General features: G+C 37.2%; 1 protein-coding gene across 1 annotated transcript in view; it reads left to right on the top strand.

Annotated features, from left to right (window-relative positions):
- Positions 1 to 19,304, top strand: part of TTPA (alpha tocopherol transfer protein) — a 50,819-nt gene that overhangs the window by 16,847 nt on the left and 14,668 nt on the right. The window contains exon 2 of the mRNA XM_001379280.4: positions 14,386 to 14,539. Coding sequence (XP_001379317.1) covers positions 14,386 to 14,539 — 154 coding nt within the window. The remainder of the gene's footprint in view (positions 1 to 14,385; positions 14,540 to 19,304) is intronic.

Raw genomic sequence — 19,304 nt, 5'->3', positions numbered from 1 at the left:
AACTCTATTCTGTTATATGTTTGTCAATAACATGGATAAATGTGTAGCTATCATGCTTATCAGATTTGCAGATCACAGAGCTCTATAATGAATAACTAAACACGCACAAATATGTTGACAAGCTAGAACTCAAAACTGAATCGAATTAGATACAATTTATTGAAGTAAAAAAATAAATTTTAGAAGTATAAGATGAGGGGAGACATAGTAAGAGAATTTTATCTGTAAAATATCTGAGTTCAGTAGACTTTCAGGTCAATATGAGTTAGCAGTGTGACATGGCACCCAAGAAAGTGATCTTAGGTCATGTTAAGAGAAGCATAGCACATGGGAGATGGCATTGTCACATTATATGTACAATTTTTGACAATTGTTTTCTGACATTTTAGGATTGAGATTCTCTTCCATCTTCCCTTCTCCTCTCTCCCCAAGGCAGTAAAGAGTCTGATAGAGTATGCCTGTCTTTTAAACATAAGTTGATTGATTTCCTATCAAGTAATTCAAATAGATCCTTTTAGGCAATTTTTCTTTTCCTCCTCATATAAATAATTTCTCTTTGTGTCTAGAGAATTTCATTGTTGGGAAGTGATACCTCAGTGAAGTGGAAAGAAAACTGGATTTGAAGTCAAAGCACCTAGTTTCAAATTCTGGCTTTGGCTTTGTGTGTAATTTTGGGCAAACCACTTAATGTCATACAACCTCAATTTCTTCATTTGTAAAATGGGAAAATTATATTAGATTACCTCAAGGATCCCTTCCAATTCCCAATCTAATATCTTATAAGAACTTCCTGTATCATCTTTGACTTCTGACTTCTAACTTTTGATCTTCAACAGCCTTTCAAATGTCTCAAACTAAATGTCTGGTAGGCATCTTAAACTAAACCTGTCCACGATAGTCTTTCCCCCAAAGCCTTCCAAAATTCCCTATTGCTGTCAAGGACACCACCATCCTGCCATTCCCCTAGGCTTACAACTTAGTTATCATCCTCAAATCTTCACTATCTCTCACCATCACTCCTTCACCCAATGTCCAATCTGTTACCAAGGCTGGTTGATTTCACCTTTTCAGCATCTCTGGAATTTGCAATCTTCTCTCCAATTGACATCACCCTCATCACCTCAGATCTGGACCATTGTAGTAGTCTGCTGGTGAATATGCCTGCCTCAAGACTCTCCTTATCCATCCTCCATTGAGCCAACAAACTGATTTTCCTACAGTACAGGTCTGATCATGTTAACCCTCCCCCTCACTAAACTCTAATGTATCTGTCACCTCCAGGATCAAATATAAAGTCCTCTTTTTGGCATCCAAGGCCCTTTTATAATTTAGCACCCTCCTAAATATCCTTTTCAAGCCAGTGACATGGGCCTCCTCACTGTTCTTGGAACAAGACACTCAATTTCTTGGCTCTGGGCATTTTCTCTTGGCTATTCCAACCATGATTGCCCGACATTTCTGCCTTTTTGGCTTCCTTGACTTCTTTCAAATGCCATCTAAAATCCCCTATTCTACAGGAAACTTTTCCCAACCCCTCTTAATGTTAGTGTTTTCCCTCTATTATTTTCTGTCTTCTTTATTGTGAAGAGAGAATTAGACTCTCTTAGTTTATCCCCTGTGGGGGGCTGTTCTACACAAATTACTACAATTCTAATGGTACTTGTTAAAGATATAAATGCTATCCAAAGAAAAGAGAGGGAAAGAATCATTAGATTCAGAATCAAGACATTTTCAATAGAAAAGATGAAATTTGAGCTGATTCTTAATGGAGGGGTAAGATATCTATCAGTATATCAATAAGCATTTAAATATTTGCTCTACTTCCAATGACAGAGGGATATGATACAGAAGTCCAGAAGATTGCAGTCTAGTGGGAAATAAGGTGACTGGTTGTGGGCACCCTCCTTTGAACAGAAGTTCTCGGAGAAGTCTTCCACTTACAGAGGAAGGGACAGCAAGGGTAGAGGGTACTAATGAAGTCTGATTTCCAGGACTGTTGTGATGTTTCAGAATGAAGAGTATGATGAACCATGGGTTACAATTAATTTTAACACTATTTCATGTGAAAGAAAAAAACTTTTAATAATGTGCTTTGTCCTTTAGGCACTCAATAAAACTTCTAGAAACAAAGAGAAACCGGAAGTCTAATTACTCTGGTGGGAAACAAATTTTCTTTCTTTTTTTCTTTCTTTCTTGCTTGCTTGCTTGCTTCCTTACTTCCTTCATCTCTTCCTTCTTTCCTTTCTCCTTCCTGCCTTTCTTCCTTCAAATTAGCTAATTGATTTATTACATTAAAATTCCTAGGTATCTCCCAACTCCTTCCCCTGCCCACACTAGAAAAGGCATCATTTAATGAAGAAATAAGATATATATACATATATATAATTGTATCTTATTAAAGAAAATCATAACAATGCAACAAATTTTCACTATGCAAAGATTTGGGATAGGAAGCAGTCCACTTTCCTAGAACATTTTGAACAAAGGAAGTTCAAAGACTGTGTGTGTGTAGGGTAGTACATGAGTCATTTTAGTTTTAGTGTAGAGTTTGTTCAAGGGAAGAGTTGTGAGATAAAGCTGGAAAGGGAACATAGTGTCAGGCTTGTGGAGTACCTTAAATGCTAAATTAAAGAGTTTGACTTTTATTCAAGAAGCAAAGATTCCAAGTAATGGGATAAAATCTGCCTGTGAGGAACACTTATCTGGCAACCATGAAATAATACAAATAAAGAAGAAAATCAACTATTGCAACAGCAAAAGGGTACCAGAGTAGAGACAATGGGAATGGAAAGGCGGGGGTGGTGGATTTTGAGAGATGCCATATAGGTGAAATGGCAATTAGACTAGCATAACCTGGTAATTGATAGGAGAGGAAGAGCAGAGGGAAGAATCAAAGATAATCCCAAAGTTATGAACCTCTGAAGCAAAATGAAAAGTGTCACTGATAGAAATGGGGAAATCAGAAGGAGGTAGCAGACTGAGGGAAATATAATTATTATCCTCATAATTTTTTTTTAGTTTTCATATTTTTTTAAAATATATTTTATTTGATCATTTCCAAGCATTATTCGTTAAAGACATAGATCATTTTCTTTTCCTCCCCCCCACCCCCCATAGCCGACGCGTAAGTCCACTGGGCATTAGTTTTCTTGATTTGAACCCATTGCTTTGTTGATAGTATTTGCATTAGAGTGTTCATTTAGAGTCTATCCTCTGTCATGTCCCCTCAACCTCTGTATTCAGGCAGTTGCTTTTTCTCGGTGTTTCCACTCCCATAGTTTATCCTTTGCTTATGAATGGTGTTTTTTTCTCCTGGATCCCTGCAAGTTGTTCAGGGACATTACACCGCCACTAATGGAGAAGTCCATTACGTTCGATTATACCACAGTGTATTAGTCTCTGTGTACAATGTTCTCCTAGTTCTGCTCCTCTCGCTCTGCATCACTTCCTGGAGGTTGTTCCAGTCTCCATGGAACTTCTCCACTTTATTATTCCTTTTAGCACAATAGTATTCCATCACCAACATATACCACAGTTTGTTCATCCATTCCCCAATTGATGGGCATCCCCTCGTTTTCCAGTTTTTGGCCACCACAAAGAGCGCAGCTATGAATATTTTTGTACAAGTCTTTGTGTCCATTATCTCTTTGGGGTACAGACCCAGCAGTGCTATGGCTGGGTCAAAGGGTAGATATTCTTTTGTTGCCCTTTGGGCATAGTTCCAAATTGCCCTCCAGAATGGTTGGATCAGTTCACAGCTCCACCAGCAATGAATTAATGTCCCTACTTTGCCACATCTCCTCCAGCATTCATTACTTTCCATAGCTGTCATGTTAGCCAATCTGCTAGGTGTGAGGTGATACCTCAGAGTTGTTTTGATTTGCATCTCTCTGATTATAAGAGATGTAGAACACTTCTTCATGTGCTTGTTAATAGTTTTGATTTCTTTATCTGAGAACTGCCTATCCATTTCCCTTGCCCATTTATCAATTGGAGAATGGCTTGATTTTTTGTACAATTGATTTAGCTCATTATAAATATGAGTAATTAAACCTTTGTCAGAGGTTTCTATGAAGATTTTTTCCCAATTTGTTGTTTCCCTTCTGATTTTAGTTATATTGGTTTTGTTTGTACAAAAGCTTTTTAGTTTGAGGTAGTCAAAATTATTTATTTTACATTTTGTGATTCTTTCTATATCTTGCTTGGTTTTAAAGCCTTTCCCCTCCCAAAGGTCTGACATGTATACTATTCTGTGTTTACCCAATTTACTTATGGTTTCCTTCTTTATGTTTAAGTCACTCACCCATTTTGAATTTATCTTGGTGTAGGGTGTGAGGTGTTGATCTATTCCTAGCCTCTCCCACACTGTCTTCCAATTTTCCCAGCAGTTTTTATCGAATAGTGGATTTTTGTCCCAAAAGCTGGGATCTTTGGGTTTATCGTATACTGTCTTGCTGAGGTCGCTTTCCCCCAGTCTATTCCACTGATCTTCCTTTCTGTTTCTTAGCCAGTACCAAATTGTTTTGATGACTGCTGCTTTGTAATATAGTTTTAGGTCAGGGACTGCAAGGCCCCCATCATATGTGTTTTTTTTTCATTATTTCCCTGGATATCCTTGATCTTTTGTTCTTCCAAATGAACTTTGTTATGGTTTTTTCTAAATCAGTGAAGAAGTATTTTGGTAGTTCAATGGGTATGGCACTAAATAGATAAATAAGTTTGGGTAGGATGGTCATTTTTATTATATTGGCTCGTCCTATCCATGAGCAGTTAATGTTTTTCCAATTGTTCAAGTCTAGTTTTAGTTGTGTGGCGAGTGTTTTGTAGTTGTGTTCATATAGTTCCTGTGTTTGTCTTGGGAGGTAGATTCCTAGGTATTTTATTTTGTCTAAGGTGATTTTGAATGGGATTTCTCTTTCTAGTTCTTGCTGCTGAGCTGTGTTGGAGATATATAGAAAAGTTGATGATTTATGTGGGTTTATTTTGTATCCTGCAACTTTGCTAAAGTTGTTGATTATTTCAATTAGCTTTTTGGTTGAATCTCTAGGATTCTTTAAGTAGACCATCATGTCATCCGCAAAGAGTGATAACTTGGTCTCCTCCTTGCCTATTTTGATGCCTTCAATTCCTTTATCTTCTCTAATTGCTACTGCTAGTGTTTCTAGTACAATGTCAAATAGTAGAGGTGATAATGGGCATCCTTGTTTCACTCCTGATCTTATTGGGAATGCATCTAGTTTATCCCCATTGCAGATGATATTAGCTGTTAGTTTTAGATATATACTGTTTATTATTTTTAGGAATGACCCTTCTATTCCTATGCTTTCTAGTGTTTTTAATAGGAATGGGTGTTGTATTTTATCAAAGGCTTTTTCTGCATCTATTGAGATAATCATGTGGTTCTTGCTAGTTTGCTTGTTGATGTGGTCAATTATGTGGATGGTTTTCCTAATGTTGAACCAGCCCTGCATCCCTGGTATGAATCCTACTTGATCATGGTGAATGATCCTTCTGATCACTTGCTGGAGTCTTTTTGCTAGTATCCTATTTAAGATTTTTGCATCTATATTCATTAGGGAGATTGGCCTATAGTTTTCTTTCTCTGTTTTTGACCTGCCTGGTTTTGGAATCAGTACCATGTTTGTGTCGTAAAAGGAGTTTGGTAGAACTCCCTCTTTGCTTATTATGTCAAATAGTTTGTATAGTATTGGGATTAACTGTTCTCTGAATGTTTGATAGAATTCACAGGTGAATCCATCAGGCCCTGGGGATTTTTTCTTAGGAAGTTCTTTGATGGCTTGTTGGATTTCAATTTCTGATATGGGATTATTTAAGAATTCTATTTCCTCTTCTGTTAGTCTAGGCAGTTTGTATTTTTGTATATATTCATCCATTTCTCCTAAATTGGTGTATTTATTGCCATACAATTGGGCAAAGTAGTTTCTAATGATTGCCTTAATTTCATCTTCATTGGAGGTGCTGTCCCCCTTTTCATCTTTAATGCTGTGAATTTGCTTTTCTTCCTTCCTTTTTTTAATTAGATTGACCAGTACTTTGTCTATTTTGTTTGTTTTTTCAAAGTACCAGCTTCTTGTCTTATTTATTAAATCAATAGTTCTATCACTTTTGATTTTATTAATTTCTCCCTTAATTTTTAGGATTTCTAATTTGGTTTTCTGCTGGGGGTTTTTAATTTGATCGCTTTCGAGTTTTTTCATTTGCATTTCCAATTGATTGATCTCTGCTCTCCCTTGTTTGTTAATATAAGCCTTCAGGGATATGAATTTACCTCTGATTACCACTTTGGCTGCATCCCAAAAGGTTTGAAAGGATGCTTCGCCATTGTCATTTTCCTCGATGAAATTATTAATTGTTTCTATGATTTCTTCTTTAACTAAACGGTTTTGGAGTATCATATTGTTTAATTTCCAATTGGTTTTAGATTTGGTTTTCCATGTACCATTACTAATCATTATTTTTATTGCCTTGTGATCTGAGAAGGCTGCATTCATTATTTCTGCTTTTTTGCATTTGTGTGCCATGTTTCTGTGACCTAATGTATGGTCAATTTTTGTGAATGTGCCATGTGGTGCTGAGAAGAAGGTGTATTCCTTTTTATCCCTATTTATTTTTCTCCATATGTCTATTAATTCTAATTTTTCTAAGATTTCATTCACTTCTTTTACCTCTTTCTTATTTATTTTTTGATTTGATTTATCTAAATTTGATAATGGTTGGTTTAAGTCTCCCACTAGTATGGTTTTATTGTCTATTTCTTCCTTCAATTCTCCTAGTTTCTCCATTAGAAATTTGGGTGCTATATTATTTGGTGCATACATGTTGATTAATGATATTTCCTCATTGTCTAGAGTCCCTTTTAACAAAATATAATTACCTTCCCTATCCCTTTTGATCAGGTCTATTTTTGCATTGGCTTTGTCAGATATCATGATTACCACTCCTGCCTTCTTTCTATCAGTTGAGGCCCAGAAGGTCTTACTCCATCCTTTAATTCTGACCTTGTGGGTGTCAACCCGCCTCATGTGTGTTTCTTGAAGACAACATATGGTAGGGTTTTGGATTCTAATCCATTCTGCTATTCGTCTACGTTTTATGGGTGAGTTCATCCCATTCACGTTCAAAGTTATGATTGTCATTTGTGGACTCCCTGGCATTTTGATATCCTTCCCTAATTCTAACCTTTTCTTCTTCGGCTCTACCTTTTAGTCCAGTGATTTACTTTGAATCAGTCCCCCTTGTCCCCTCCCTTGATGTTTCCCTTTTTAGTCCCTCCCTTTTTCTTCCCTCCCCCTCCCCCCTCTCTTTCCCTCCCTTTTTGTTCTCCCTCTCCCCCTCCTCCCCCTGGTTTTCCCTTCTCCTTACCCTTGTTGGGTAAGATAGAATTCAAGATCCCAATGGATCTGGATGTTTTTCCCTCTCAGAGTTGATTTCCCTGAGATTGAGGTTTAAGTAAACCCCCCCCTTCCTCTCCTTCTTATAGGAGTTTTCTTCCCCTCCCCTTTGTGTGAGAATGATTATTCTATTTGGTCTTTCTTTACCCCCTATTTATACATTACATTTTCCCCACATATTAGTATACATAGATTGATATAAATGTAGTCCTTATAGAAGAGAGTTTGAGTAAAAGAAGAAGATAACATTTTTCCCCTTTCCTTAATATTTACCTTTTCAGGTATTCCTTGCTCTTTGATTTTCGGTATCAAACTTTCCACAGAGCTCTGGTCTTTTCTTTGCAAAAAGTTGGAAGTCTTCTATTTTGTTGAATGCCCATACTTTCCCTTGGAAGTATATAGTCAGTTTTGCTGGGTAGCTGATTCTTGGTTGGAGACCCAGCTCTCTTGCCTTTCTGAAGATCATGTTCCATGCCTTACGATCATTCAGAGTAGAACTTGCAAGGTCTTGTGTGACCCTGATTGGCATTCCTTTATATCTAAATTGTCTTTTTCTGGCTTCCTGTAGGATTTTTTCTTTTGTTTGATAGCTTTGGAATTTGGCAATTACATTCTTGGGAGTTGTCTTTTGGGGGTTTGGTGTAGAAGGTGTTCTGTGAGCTCTGTCAGTGGCTGTATTGCCCCCTTGTTCTAGAATCTCTGGGCAATTTTCTTTGATTATATCTTGTATCACCATGTCCAGTTTGGTGTTTATTTCTGGCTTTTCTGGGAGTCCAATTATTCTTAAATTATCCCTTCTCCCTCTATTTTCCAGATCTATCACCTTGTCGGTGAGATATTTTATGTTCTCTTCTAATTTCTTGGTATTTTGGCTTTGCTTCATTAATTCTTGCTCTTTTACACGATCGTTGTCTTCCAGCTGCCTGATTCTGGCCTTTAATGCCTGGTTTTCCTTTTCAGTTTCATCATACCGGTTTTGTAGATGCGTGAATTTCTTTTGCATTATTTCCAACTTTTCCTCCCAGAAGGCTTCCATCTTTTTGGTCATTTCTGATTCAAATTCTTCATAGGTTTGTGGAGAGTTTCCATTTCCTTTGGAAGGTTTTGGAGCATTTTCTTGTATATTATCTTCTATCTGCTCTGTATTTTGTATTTTGGCTCCATAGAATGTGTCCAAAGTCGCCCCTTTCTTCTTATTTTTCTTGGTATTTTGGGGCTTCTGTGCTTCTGTGGAGTTTGCCATCTCTGAATGTGGAGGATTAGCTTTTCTTATCTCTGTCTGGTGTTCAGAGGCTTTAGTCCTGGCAGATGGTTCTATGAGCTTTCCCTGGGTTAAACTGAATATGCCTCACTGGAACTGGAATGGAAGGGTCGGACCACGTTGCTTTCCGGAAGTTGCCTTCAGAATCGCTGGCCGTGAGGCTGTTTCATTGGCCTGCGGGGGGGATGGGCTGCAGCTTCCCCAAGCTCTGAGGGCAGGGACTTTCACTGAGACTTGGATAGCAGGATCCAGCCCGTGAGGCTGTCTTGCTCCAGGCAGTGACTTTCACTGGGACTGGGATAGAAGGCCCTGAGGGTTGTTGTTCCGAGGACCCTGCTCTCTGAGCCGGGCAGGGCTGCGGCTTCCCGGAGCCTTGGACTCTGCGCTCCTACCCCTTAGGTCCGAGTGATCTCGGGTTCTGGCTTTTGAGGGGAGCCGTACCTTTTGAACCGGGTCCAGGTCCAGGAGGAGGGTTCCCAGGGTCTGTGCTGTTGATCGTTTTGAATTTCGGCGCCTTAGGAGCTTATAGTTTGAGATCGGTCGGGAAGGGTTTTCCGGAGATCTGAACTTTAGCTTTCTCTAAGCCGCCATCTTAACCGGAAGTCCTATATCTATCCTCATAATTTAATTGCCATTTCTTTTGTATCCTCTGCCCCTATCCCCTAAACAAGTCTTTATCTATCTTAATGTTTATCTCTTTGTTCATTCTTGATTTATTTATTTGTATTGTCTCTGTTGTTATTAAGTTAACTTGTTAAGGACAAGGAAGTGTGTGAGTTGGATGGAAGAAATGATACTCGGGTAAATAGCAATGCTTATTAGGTTAGTATAAAAGTTAGAAATCAGATACATAATGTACCTTTACAACAATGTAAATGGAATGAACAACCACTACAAAACAATATTAAATGCTGGCCTTAGTCACTTCCTAGCCGTGTGACCCTGGACAAGTCAGTTGACCCCCATTGCCTAACCCTTACCACTCTTCTGCCTTGGAGCCAATACACAGTATTGACTCCAAGATGGAAGGTAAGGGTTAAAAAAAAATTAAATGCTACAAAATTACAAAGAATAAGCTAGGCCCCAAAGAAAAAATATAAGAAGATATTTCTCCCTACCCATTTGTAGAAGTAATGAGTCCACAGGTTTTTATATCATCAGATTTTTTCATATGTTTTTCTGAATGTTTTTCTCTTGTGTTTTTTTTCTTTTTTTCAATCTACAAGTTTTTTTCCAGTTCAGTAATATTTTTCTAGTTACCTGTAAAAACAATTTGTTTTCTTGAATTCCAAATTCTCTCCCTCCTTCTTTCCCTCCCTTCCCTCCTCCCTGAGACAGTAAGCAATTTGATATAGGTTATACATGTGCTATCATGCAAAATATATTTGCCTACTTGTCATATTGTGGAAGAAGACATATTACAAAAAAAATATGAAGAAAATAAACTGAGAAATGATATACTTCGATCTGCATTCAGACTCCATCAGTTCTTTCTCCAGCAATGGAAAGCTTTTTTCATCATGAGTTCTTTGGTGTTGTTTTAGATCATTATGTTGCTGATAATAGACAAGTCATTCACAGTTGATCACGCTACAATATTACTATTACTGTGTACAATGTTCTCCTGGATCTAGTCACTTCACTTTGTATCAGTTCACATAATTCTTTCCAGGTCTTTTTGAAATCATCCTACTCATCTTTTCTTACAGCACAACTATTCCATGACAATCAGATACTACAACTTGTTCAGCCATTCTCCAATTGAGGGACATCTCCTCACTTTGACACCAATTTTTATTTTTTCTTTCAAAAAAATATTTGTTCTGTGGGATACAAAGACAAATTTGAAATCTTACTTGCCTGCAAGGAGCTACTTTCAATGAAGGGGAGAAAATGTGCACATATAAAAATATACTAAGCATATACAAAATTAATACAAAGTTGTTTGGAGGGCACTAGCAGTTTAAGATTAAGAAAACCCTCGCTTTGGAGGTGGTATTTTAACTGAGCTGCTGAACTTTCAAGAAAATTAGGATTCCCAGGAGTCAGAGGTAAAGAGTATGTACGGTATGGGTGACAGCCTGTGCAAAGAAAATATAAATCCATTGCTAGGGGTGATAAACCATGTGTTACAAGCTAATTTTAACTTGGGTTCATGTAAAAGAAAGCTATTAAAATGTACTTGTTGGGGACAACCAAGTGGCTCAGTGGATTGAGAGTCAGGCCCAGGGATGGGAGGACCTGGGTTTAAATTTGGCCTCAGGTTGGCTATAGGGGTGGCGGGGGTGGGGAGGAGGGGATAGAAAGAACATAAATCATGTAACCATGGGAAAAAATTTAATTAAACAAAAAGAATTTTTAAGACTAAACATTTTAATAAAATAAATAAATAAAAGGAAAACAAATTTGGCCTCAGGCACTTCCTAGCTAGGTGACCCTAAGCAAGTCACTTAACCCCCATTGCCTAGCCCTTCTTCTGCTTTGGAACCAATATACAGTATTGATTCTAAGCCAGAAGGAAGAATTAAAAAATAATAATAATGTGCTTTGCCCTTTAGGCACAAATCTACCAGAAATCATCCTATTTAACAACATTTTTCTATATCTACGAATTTTCTTTCTCAGAGAGGCATGACCAATTGTGTAGTTGCCTCTTCCTTTTTACCCCCTCTATCCCTCTGCCCCTGGATGTGTTTCTCTTAACCCCAACAAAAAATGGAAGAAATGTCCCTAAGAATCTTGAACTAGGAAAAGCTGTCAAACTATGTGTCAAACTATGGTTTGGAGTTAACATTTCAGAACCACAGGCACTATTCATTTCCTTCCCAGACTATTAGGATTTCAAGGGTCTCCTAGCAACAATTGGTCAGTATCAATATGGTGAACTTTTGTAGATGGAAAAAGGTGGGTCACATAGCCCCCTGGCTTTTAAAGGGGCCAATAGTCTAGTCACTTCAGTAGATAGGGAAGGCCTTGATCTCAACCAGACCAGTCTCAAGTTTGATTATTACCCTTAATCTATTAAAATCAAATTTAAAGTTATGCCATAGATTTGTCTCTGTATAAGAAGCTTTCAAATCATGGGTTAACTTTGAGTGAGCAATTATTTTGTGTTCTTGTTTTCATGCTTTCTGCTGCTTCTTCCAAAGCCTGCATTTAGAGGAAGTGACTTGGGTTATTAGGTGCAATAATGTCATTTGTAGCCCTGTTTAAAATGATAGTTTCATTTTTAAGGCCTTAAAGTTTTAGCTTTTGTTCTATCTGCTTTCTTAAAGGGAGAAGTATGGAAGAGGTTTTAGGTTGGATAAATATTACACATTAATATTTTCAGTTGAACTAAAAAAGGGTTTTAATATACTTCCACAGGGAGACACTTTGCTGGAACTGAGCTTAGTCTTTAATGTAGTATTTTGCTGTGCTGAATCAAAAAAAATTTTTTTTCATAGTAAACAAACAATAACAATTGAGATCTTATATTTTCTATATCTTTCAGTCAATTTTATAATGCTAAAGGTATAGCTTTAGGTTGAATATGGTTTATTTGCTGATTCCCCTCTGATATTCTCATTACCAAAAGCCTTTATGTTCATGTAGATAATTCTCATTAAAAAATCACATAGATGATGTGACAGAATTGTTCAGGAGTCTGTTAAGTAGGTTCTGCTGCCAAATAATGTGAAGTCAATCGATCAGCAAACATTTATTATGTTTGTTATGTTTGTTTTGTTTGTTATAACTATCTGTCAGTCACTGTGTTAAGTTCTAAGAGTACAAAATGAGCCAAGAGACAATCCCTACTCTCATGGAGCTCACAGTCTAATGAAAAATAGGAGAAAACTGCAGAGCTTACTGAACATTACCCATTAGTCAGTGAGCTCCAAATATCAGTTTCAAGCTATGTTTTAGAGGTTTGGGCTGCATAAGTAGGATAGATACAATGCAATTTCATAGAGCAAAAGAGGAAAATAATAATTTTCACATCAGAGCACAGATAGAAGGGGAAGATTGATATCAGGTAAAATAGAAAAAAAGATAGCTACAACTGGAATTGTAATTAACATATCAAGCTTGATTTTGCAAATTTTACATGTTATATGAGGTGCTGGATTAAGTAAATGTAAGTAAAAAAAATTAAATCAGATATTCTCTTATCACAAAGGGAAAGCAGACATGGCCAGTAGTCATTCTTGTTTTCTTGGTTGCCTTTTGGGGGAAATAATAAGACCTTACTTTACTTACTTACTATAGTTCAGCTACTTTTCTCCTATGTGTTTTCTTTAATACCACTTTTGCTTCTTCAAGAAGCAAATCAGCAATGTGTTAAAATCCAAATAATACATCTCCACTGTCCTTGATAGTGAAGAGAATTTAAAGTAAAACTTCTTATATCATGAATTTTCCCCATCTTTCTTCATTGTACTTTCTTAGAGTATCATCCTCAGGATGACTTTCTTTGCTTGATTTAGGTCCCTTGTCCAGCTGCATCTGAATTTTTTTTTCTTGTTGCCCGAAATATTTACTCATTTATTATTTCCTATCACATTTTGAGGAAGAAACCAAAGATTTTTTTTCTTCACATAATTACAATTTTGGTAGGCTTTCCTTATCAATAGCAGTTTTGAATCCCTCAAAGTTTATCAGGACTAGTTATTTGCTAGTTCAGGTAAGTGGCTTAGCACTTGACAGAGCAAATTCTATTGATCTTTACCCATTTGGATTAACTAGACCTTATCATCTTGTTGAATTGGGTGTGGGAGTTTGGGGTAGGTAACCAAGAAAGAAAATTATATACCTGCTCCAGAAAAAAAAAAATTTCTGAACTCTTAATTTGCAAGTCACCCTGAAAGGAGACTATATTAAATTTTTTTTTCCATGGGACTTAAATACATGATAATGGAACATTTGGCTGGGTTGGGAAAGGGAAAAGTATATCAGGTTTTGGAGTTTTTTGAAACTATTCTTCAGTATTCTTGGTATTATATGGAAGCTCATTTTTTCTTTTTTCTGTAAGAATGAAAATACAGTCTAAAACTCTTAATTGGCCCAGAGACAAGTTTGAGATAGTTATTAGGAGATTAAACAAATCCAATTACGTACCCATAGCAATTTAAGGTATGGGACCTCTGTTCACAGCCTTACTTACTGTGTACTCATTTCGATCTATTCAACAAAGTATGTTAATTATTGAAGATAAACTTTTAATACATATGTTTGTCATAGCATCCTTTTGATAATCATTATGAATCCCTTGAAGTTTTTAAATTTTTTTATTTTGTTTTTATTTCTTATGAATCTGCCAAGGGGGAAATGGTCTTGGAATAATACCTCATAATTATTTCAAAAGATCTGTAATTTCATAGGTGTATATATGATATCCTCCACTGCATTTCCCAATCCTTTCATGCTGAAACAGTTTGATTCTTTTCACATTCAGGTTGTGTTTCTTTTCAGACTGTAGGCAAAAGGTCTGGCTTTGGGCTTGTACTTAACACATCCAACTTGTCAAAATCTGCTTAAGCTTGCCCTCTGCTGGCATAATATTTAAAAAATAAGGACACCAAGATAGATGTTGGATTCAAAGTCTATTGCACAACAACACTATTGCACAACATGAACAGATGCCTTATCACTGTGTGATTCTTTACCTTCCCCAAAATTTCCTAAGTACTTTCAATTTACTAAAAATCATCTGAATGATCACTTTCTTTTCAGTTAATGAAAAACTATCATAAATGGAGAGAGGAATGTCCAGAAATAACTGCAGATCTCCGCCCTGGAACTATCCTTGGCCTTTTGAACTCTGGTTACCATGCGGTTCTGAAATCCAGAGACCCAACTGGAAGCAGGGTTCTTATTTATAGAATTGGTAAGTATTAAGATAACACATCTTTACCCTGTTGTTCATCTATGTTAATTTTGCTGAGAGCATAAAAGAGCTAGCTCTTAGAATTAGGATAAAATCAGTGATCCAGAAATTCAGAGCAATTCTGGAAATTGGGAATAAAACTTCCAGTTATGCAAAGACTACTTTTGTTATTATTCCAGTTTTCATCACAAAGACCTGTGATTTAGACTTTCATTATTTCCTACTATCTGTAGTGTCAACCTTAAGAAATGTAGATAGTTAAGAGAAAGGATGAAAAAGTGAAAGGAGAAAAAGAAAGGGATTTAAAAGGTCTAAAAAGAAAAGATAAAGGAATAGACATATGGAAGTTTGTGAATAGTGAATAATGAGTCAATACAAATACAATACAAATAGACAAACAACAATAGTGGAATACTTAGAACATAATTTCTAGAGACAAAGCATAACACTGAGGACAGCTCTAAGAAGGATATAGTTCATTGGTTTAAGGCGAAAGGACACAGACCACATGAGTTAAACCTCAGCATTTAAAGGTGGCACTCTTCTAATTCTCACAATATACATCTTGCTGAATCCCTTAAATTTTTTTGGACTTCAGTTTTCTCATCTGCAGAGGGGAAAGTGTTGCATTTGGAGTCAGAGGATCTAGTTTGAAATCCTTGCAGTGTCAATTACTGACCTTAGAGTTTATTGCTTTTGGTTTCCTCAATTGTAAAATGATGAAGGTTGGAATAGATGATCTCTCAAATTCTTTCCACCTCTAAATCTAAGATCCTATAGTAGTAGTCTGTTTTTACAGATCCTATGAGGAAGGATCTGTAAAAACAGACTACTACTTAACCACTTCTGGAGATTCGTATAGGTGTAACTGACCCTGTCAGAAGGAATCCAGAATGTGACCTGGATGTAATTGTATTTGACTTTATAAATATCAATGAGACTTAGTGGGATGAGACTCATGACTACAATCTGGCTCTGGATAGAGAGATCATCTTATTTAAAATAAAAAGTATTGGATTTTTTCTTAAAAAAAAAAAAGAGGGGCAGAATAGAATTTTATATTAAAATAGTACACTCATATGAGGAAATTCAGGAATAAGATGGCTTAAGGATGGTGAGAGTATTTGGATGATGATCAATGGAAATATTTTAGTTTTGTCTTAAGAGTATACCATAAGGTGTAATAAAAGGGGGGGGGGAGGGGAGAGATTTATAATAAAGGAAGAAAGGATGAAAAGGGAATGGAGTCAGAGTGAGAGGAGGTGATGGTGTTTAGCCAGAGGAAAGAAGGAGGATGGATTTTGTCTTTCCCCTCCCTCAGCCCTCTCTGACTAGACCCCCTCACTATGGCTGCCTTCAACTTCTACTGCCAGGCTCTCTGGGATTTTTGTTGAAAGAAGTTTCAGGTGTTAAGCCTCTTTCTTCTGGAGAGAGAGAAAGACCACTTTTCTCCCCCCTCAATTCAGGCTGTCTTCTAATAAAGCTGGAGTCAGTTCTGGTCCTAATAGCTGAGTTTATTCAAGGGAAGCAGGAAAGGGACAAGGCTGATGAAGGGTAAGGACTGAGATTCAAGAGGGAAAGAGGGAGAGGGGGTCCCAATCTAATTAACACTCTTCCCCACAAAGTTAGATAGCTCAGGTCTGATAACCTGAACCTCTGAGGGGTTCAGAGTAGAGAAACCCTGGTTTCTTGGCTGGCACAGCAAGTGTCCTCAAGTTCAGAGTTTAAAGGGAGTTGTAGAGATCTTCTTTGTGGTCTTCGTGTCTCTCAAAGTCCTTGTCCTGGGGTTTGGGAGAATCTGGGATCAGGAATTCAGAGAGAGAAAGATCACTGACTTTGAGATTCAGTCAGAGTCAAATCCCCTCTGCTCAGGTACTTTCCTCCAGGAGTCAGTTTCAACTGCCTGGATCAGCTTTTTTTCTCACTCCAAGGTTCCAAGTTCTTTTCTACCCATCCCTCTTTCACTGCTTGCAGGATTCTTGCAGCTTCCAAAGTTATTACCCAAATTTCCAGATTTCTCTCTCTTATAAAGGGCAGTTAAGTGACTGAGTGGACTGAGAGCCAGATCTAAAGATGGAAAGTTCTAGGTTCAGAGTTGGCCTCAGACACTCCCTAGCTTTGTGACCCCCATTGCCTAGCCTTTACCTCTCTTCTGCCTTGGAACCAATACAAAGTATTATTTCTAAGACTGAAGGTAAGGGTTTAAAAAAAATAAAAGAGTATACTATAGAACATCTGGAAAGGCAGAGTGAAATAGGCCAAGTGTTTGTGAAGCTGACTACAAATAAATTTTTTATTGAGTTATGACACAATAGTGATGGGGGATTTAATCTGCCCAAGACCTCTGTTAGAGTTCTCTTTTTCTCTACCAAAAGCAGGACAGTGTGAGGTTTAAAATGGTTGAGGTCTTAAACTGTAGTGATTAAAATAGTGGAAGATATAAATTGTGATAGATATAAGAGAGGGTGAGTAAATTTGACCGCAGAAATATGTTTCACTACAGTGTCTTGGGTTTTAAAATCAAATATAAGGTGGTCGCCAGGGAAATATTCCCAATTATTCAAATACCCAAGTCAATTGGGTTTTATAGAGATTTTAATTAACAATACAATGAGTAATCAAAGAAAGAGAGAGAGAGTAAGAAAGGAATAAGTATGAAGGGCCTCAAGCCAATATGGTCTAGACCTGAGTCTTAAAAGAGAAAACAGTCATTTTTTTATAACTCACCATAAGATCTGTCTAAGTAAGGATTTCTAATGACACCAGGCCAGTGTCCTTCCTCAAAGAGTCTTCCAGCCAGAGATTGTTTCAAAGGGCCTCTCTCAAGAGCCTCCAGAGCTCCTACCCCAGAGGGACAGAGCCCCTCAGAGGAGCTCCTCAAGGAGCTCTCCTTCAGAATGAGAGTCAGAAATCGAGATCCTCAGAATGAGTCTTCTCAAAATGAGCTCCTTCAGAATCAGATCCAGCTCTTCTCTGAGCTCTTATTTTTAAGGGCAAAATCTCCTATGTCACCCCCCCTAAGTCCTTACATCTACCAATCACTGTAGATGTTTCTAAAGGACCGCCCATTTTGAATTCACAGCTGAGTAGTTTTAATCTCTTTAGTAAATCAGAAAAAAAATGCTGCTGTATCGACAAATTTCATTAGAAAAAACCTCCGAATAAGTTATCACCCTTTTAGGTTTAAGTAGTTTACAAGTTGCCCCACCTTTATAGGTACTTAGAATCCCATTGTATCAATTCTAAAACAGTCATGACTCAAAGAACTTCCTGTCCCTTCCATAAGCATGGATCAAAGTACTTTTCATTGTTCTCAAGGAGCTCTCTGTCCTAAAGCAGTCCTAAGTAGGATGGAGTAGGGATATTCCCAAGGCAAGGAGCCCCCACACTCAAGTAGAGTTCTCACCATCTGCTAGGGAATTTTTTAAAATAGAAGATTCCCCAATGGGGGAAACCCCTAACATTCATAAGTCTGAGAAATTTTGAGGTTTACAACAGCTAATTGCTTCTTGACTTGCCTTAGGTCATTTCATCTTTGACATCATGTTTTTGTTCAGTCTTGGTTGACTACATGACCTCATGGACTTTTTTCTGTGGGGTTTTCTTTTTCTTTTTAATTTTTAAAATATTGTTCCATATTTCTATATTTCATTTTCTCTTCTTCCCCTCTACCCTTTTCCCCCTCCCAGATCCAATAAGCACTTCCACTGGGTTATACAAATGCTTTCACTTATACTTATTTCTCTAGTATTCATTTTTGGAATAGAGTAGTCTTTTAAATCAAATATCCATATAAACAAATGATAAGTCATTTGTTTTTCTTTTATGGTTCTACCTATGGAGTTTTCTTGGCAAAGATACTAGAGTGGTTTGCCATCTTCTTCTCCAGTGTAGCCCCATTTTACAGATGAGAAATTGAGGTAAATCCAGATTAAGTGAGTTGGCCAGGGTCACATAGATAATAAGTGTCTTGAGACCATATTTGACCTCAAATTTTCCTAGTTCTAAGCCCAGTGCTCTATCCTCTGCACCACCTAGCTGCTCTTTCACTAGATATAGGAACTAACAAAGGAAAAGTCTGTTCTGAATTTAAGTCTCACGAAGGAGGAATAGCTTGCTAGAGTGAAAGTGATAAGGAACCGAGCACAGAGCTGAGAAGAATTTGTGATAGAGGAGAGGAATGCTGACTATACTCTGACATGCACTTAAGATTTTGGGAGAACAGATTTCAGATGATTCAAAGGAAGGATAAATAGGGTGGAATGGACAAAAATTCTGGAGGCAAGCAGTTAGGAAAAATCTTAGGAATGGAATTTCAAAGACAGAAACACTGCTGCTACCTAAAGAGCCTGGTTTGTACCCATAACAATTTTATTAACCCACTTAGAGTTTCAAAAGATATGTTTAGAAAATAAGAGCAAGGATAAGATGAATGCAAAAGTAAGACACAGTACTGTAAAAATAATGTCAGGAGAGCTAAAATTTAGAATGAACTGAGGTGTGGGGTAAAACTAAAGACAACAAATTTTTTTTTTAAGTTTTAAGCTATGTAAGTGCATACTCTAGATTCCATTTGGCTGCAGCTGCCTGTTAAAAGACCAGGAATACAGCTAGATAGAAGAGACAGACTTTGCCCCTTAGGGCAAAGGGTCTGTATCTGGTCTTTTTTTCTGTCTACTCAGCTACATTGAAAGAAGAAAGAGGCTTGGAATTTAAAAACTAGGGAACCCCTAATAACAGAACTGAATGGTGGTTATTGAGAAAA

This window comes from Monodelphis domestica, chromosome 3, assembly GCF_027887165.1.
Source record: "Monodelphis domestica isolate mMonDom1 chromosome 3, mMonDom1.pri, whole genome shotgun sequence".
Lineage (NCBI taxonomy): Eukaryota > Metazoa > Chordata > Mammalia > Didelphimorphia > Didelphidae > Monodelphis > Monodelphis domestica.
This window is presented reverse-complemented; position numbering and strand designations above follow the sequence as displayed.